The 4,458-nt window shown below is 32.2% G+C and overlaps 1 protein-coding gene across 1 annotated transcript; it reads right to left on the bottom strand.

The window, feature by feature from the left end:
- Window positions 1–904: 904 nt before the first annotated feature.
- Window positions 905–1,652, bottom strand: LOC110105709 (the record flags this gene model as incomplete). The annotated part of the gene is made up of 1 exon (XM_028692523.1): window positions 905–1,652. A coding segment is annotated over one exon (748 nt), but the record flags the coding sequence as incomplete, so codon positions are not given.
- Between the last annotated feature and the right edge of the window lie 2,806 nt (window positions 1,653–4,458).

Raw genomic sequence — 4,458 nt, 5'->3', positions numbered from 1 at the left:
TTTTTTTTTCCAAATTAAACAATACTCTACAAAATTAGATTAATACATAAGAATAGATAACTTTAATATATAAGATCAATTTACAATAATAACAATATTGCAAGCATTTAAAATTCACCAGAAATCTAAATAGTATGATTTCATAAATCAATTACTTCAAAATCATAAATTAAATGCCTAATAAAACTCTTACGCTTAATTAGTTTATCTCTAGTTCATATACAAAGTGGAAAAAAATTACAAAAAATCACTATTTGTATAAACATCTATCCATTTTTTGAATTGAAAACTTGCTTAATAAAACTCGGGAAGAGCTGAAATCTTATTTTACAACATTTAAAATCTAAACAAAATTTTGATGGGATAAACCTAATAACACCAAAATGATCTGATCCGACTTCAAATGTGCCGAAGCATCAATAGCCGGCACAAACTTAAAGATAGAGGGTCAAATGATCTCAAAATTTAACACGTCCATGTTCACTTAATACCAAGGTAAAAAATTGTTAGCATATCATCCAAATCTCAAGAACATGTTGAATCATGTTGTCCTTCAAGAAAAAAAAAATGTATTAAAGTTTGATAAATTTCAAGAACGATCATATTCATGTCTCTCCTTCTACCAACTCCAAATTGTTCTTCCTTTGAAAAATGATGTTGATTCAACTTTTTAGCTAAACTTCACAAAAAAGTCTTAACAATAATTAGCATTAGTAATATATTTTTTCAAAAATTGAATGACAAAGAAAAATAAATATTGAAATTAAAAAAAAAATGCTACTACATATTTACTCAAAAATTATATATCCAATATTTTAAATAAATTTATAATTAAAAAATAAATAAATTTATAATTAAAAAATATTCTCATTATACACTTCTTTGAAATAATAACATATCCAATTTATTGAAGTGATGGTGTAAACCAGATTGAAGGGGGCCAATTACGCTGCGAATCGGAGTCAAGGAAAAACTGGAAGCAATCATTATGGAGATCAAAAAGTCCAACATCATGAGTAATGTCATCTTGCGTCGTGTTCTCCGCATGGTCTGTAAAGTATATGCAATTTGGTTTAATTCCAGGAGCTACTGTGTGATGCAATGAAAAGGTTTGGTTATAACCTATAAACAAAGAGAAACCCCCCAAGTCCCTGATAGAGATCCATTTTGAGGAAGAACAAGACGAAGCATCAACAGCCGGCACAAACTTAAAAATCGAGATATTGGTTGTCTTATATGTAAACTTTTCATTGGCCTCCAAACAAGTACAATCGATCTCCCTAGTAATTTTTAGAAGAGTTCCCGACAAAAATGCAATGTAGTTCCTACAAGAAGAGTTTGTGTCATGGGGGTCTTCTATTGCTTGGCAAACTATTTTAACATTATTTCCATCGAGATCAAATGCAATTACTGCCGAGAAATGTGTGATCGCGTAGAACCTTTGCTCTTCTTCATGAAAGTAAACATCTTCAAACTCTTCAAATTGGTCGATATGGTAAGGAGGCCGTTGTGGGCCGAGAACCCAAGCATGGTCGCATGGCTTTGCCAAAGCTAGCTGTTTTGAATGGCCATAAACAACAACAGCAGTACCAAATCGGTCGTTAGAGGAAAGGACAATCTTCTGGAAATAAAGATCACGAAAATTTCCACATCTGCGGAAAAGATTGGATGCTTTTCATCATAATAAAATTCGACATGACCGTCAAGGGCGTATTGGGGCTTGATCCTATGCCATTGATCTTCGGGGATGGTCAAGAGGGATGGGAGGGATATTTCAGCTTTTGTTAGAGGGTTGAATAGGCAAGGTTGCATATCAATTTTGTCAAGGGTCACCAGCCATCCATCCTTGGAGCCAAAGCAACGACGACTAAAGATGTGGCTACCGAGGGAGGATAAGTGAAGGAAGTTGTCGACGTTTCCTTCTTTTTTCATGGTAAGATCATAGAATGTGAGTGTGTCAGAGTCCTCTCCGACATTGCTGGGAAGGCACAACCATGGCGAGGGGCAACATTTTATTCTAAAGAGTGCATTATTAGCTAGACCGAAATTCCATGAGGAGCAGACAGCGGAGAATCGGAGGAAGTCTACAATGAGAAAGTGTGATGAGATGCAATAGAGGAGATCTATGGGAAGATCAGACCATGCCATAAATACTATATTCAATGTGATGGGAAGCGATGAAAGGAGTTGCGAAGCCTTCTAGCACTAGAATGCATAAATAAATGAAAGAGAAGTTGGAATCAAATGTGCAATCTTTGGATATATATAGCCCTACCCTGCATTGGACCTCACCAAAGATAATAGGAATAAAATAAGCATTTGTGGCTAATATTGATTTGCAACAAATTTCTAACTCTTTTATGGCTAAAAAAAATGGCCAACTGCCATTATCTATGAATAGAATATGATACATAAGAGAATTATTTCTATAAATAGGTTTATGATAAATTTAAAATTTTAAAATTTTAAAATAGCATTTTGATTTTTATAATTTAAATTAAATGATAATAATGTCTTTAAATTTAATATTAATTTTTTTCTTTTATTACATACAGTTTGTTAGGAGATCAAAAGAGACTAATTGTGTCAAAAATTAAAATCACTCGAGAGATCTCAAAATAATATTTCTTATATATATTTACAATCTTGAAAATTTAAAATAAAAAAAATGGGCTACGGTGCTCCAAACTAGAATTCTATGCATTTAATACAGATATTATATATTAAATTAATTTTTATGTATATCATTATTCATTCTGAATTAATGCATTCATCATTAAGCCATAAAGAATTATGCTAATCAAATGAATTTATATTTAAAGAACTAATACAACTAATATGTAATCCAAAAATATTAATATTTATATTTGTAAATATATATATATACCAGCACAAGAAAGTAAAGATGACATGCACACATTTTTTAGTCTAAATATTAATATTTTTATATGTTAATTTGTTGCGAAATATCACATCATTTTCATATATATATATAATTTATATATATATTATATATAATTATAATATTTATTAAATATATATTATATATATGACTATATATATATATACTATCATATAAAAGTCCGGTCAGTCAGTGGCCCTGACGGAAGTTTGATGTCAGGTCTTGCCAGACGAAAGTTTCTGGTGATAGTCGATGTCAGGTGGAAGTCCAGCAACAGTCGTTAGTCGGGCGGAAGTCTGGTGACAATCGATGGCTGAGCAAGAAGTTCCAACGTCATTTGGTGTCGGGCGGAAGAATCAATATTATCAGATAGCTAGAGAATTCGGCCAAGAAGTCGGTGGCGGGACAGAAGTTATAGTGGTATTTTGTTTGCCTCCAACCACAAGGCATTCGTAGCTTTCAAAAGCCAACACATTACGTATCACGTTAAGTTCCTGTGATTAAATTTATTGAATGTCCTCATAATAGAAAAAATTAATTATTTGATCCCAAACAAATTTTGAAAATTTTGTTTTGTGATTTGATTTAGATTTACTTTTTTTATATAAATAAATAAAATTCATATATTATTGAAGCATTATTAGAAAATTTATTGTATTAACCATAGATCATTGTCCAATTTGAATTGAAAACTTACTGAGTTATACTCTGATTAACCATAGATCATTTGAACTCTGATTTTCTCACATTTATAGCCTATGTGAATGTCTCCTACCACAAAAGTTAGAAAACAATCATAGGAACAACAATAAGAATGTGCCCTTTAGCTTTTTAATAAATATAAAAAATAAATAATTATATTAATTCATTATGCTTAATTAGTTCTTCACATAGTTTTTTTTTTTATTTCTTATTTGGATCTAGAGGCACAATTATGATTTTAAATTAAGGAGACAAAAGGGGTTATCCAAAACTACAAAGAAAAAAATTCGTATGAGAATAAAATTTTATTATAAATAAGTTTTGTTTGTTGTACAGTTACTTAAATTAATTGATAAGATTAAAGAGAATTAGGCTTAGCTCCAGCGGAAAATAAGATTAAAGAGAGTCACCTTAGGTGGTTTGCTCACATAATACGATGGCCTTCTGATGACCCGGTTAGGAAAAAAGAATTATTACATTTGACTTATATTAAGAAAGATAGAGGTAGACCTAAAAAGACATGGTTTGAAAATATTAGAAATGATATTTCTTCATTACATTTAAATGAGAATTTGACTTTTAACATGACACAATGGAGAAAAGGATTCATGTAGCTGACTCACTTAGTGAGACAAAAGCTTGATTATTAGTCAAGGCTTTTAAAACCGGATTGGACCGGCCGGTTCAACCGGTTGAACCGCGAACCGGCCAGCCGGCCGGTTAAGGTTCAAATGAGAACCGCTTTCGCTGAGAACCGGGATAAACCCGTTCGAACCGGCGGTCTGACCGCCGAACCGCCGAACCGGTTCCGGTTTCGGATAACCGGCCGGTTCGGATCTAGATCCAACGGCAGC

This window comes from Dendrobium catenatum, unplaced genomic scaffold, assembly GCF_001605985.2.
Source record: "Dendrobium catenatum unplaced genomic scaffold, ASM160598v2 original_scaffold_219495, whole genome shotgun sequence".
Classification (NCBI taxonomy): Eukaryota; Viridiplantae; Streptophyta; class Magnoliopsida; order Asparagales; family Orchidaceae; genus Dendrobium; species Dendrobium catenatum.
Note: the sequence above shows the minus strand (reverse complement) of the source record. Positions and strands in the feature narration are given on the sequence as shown.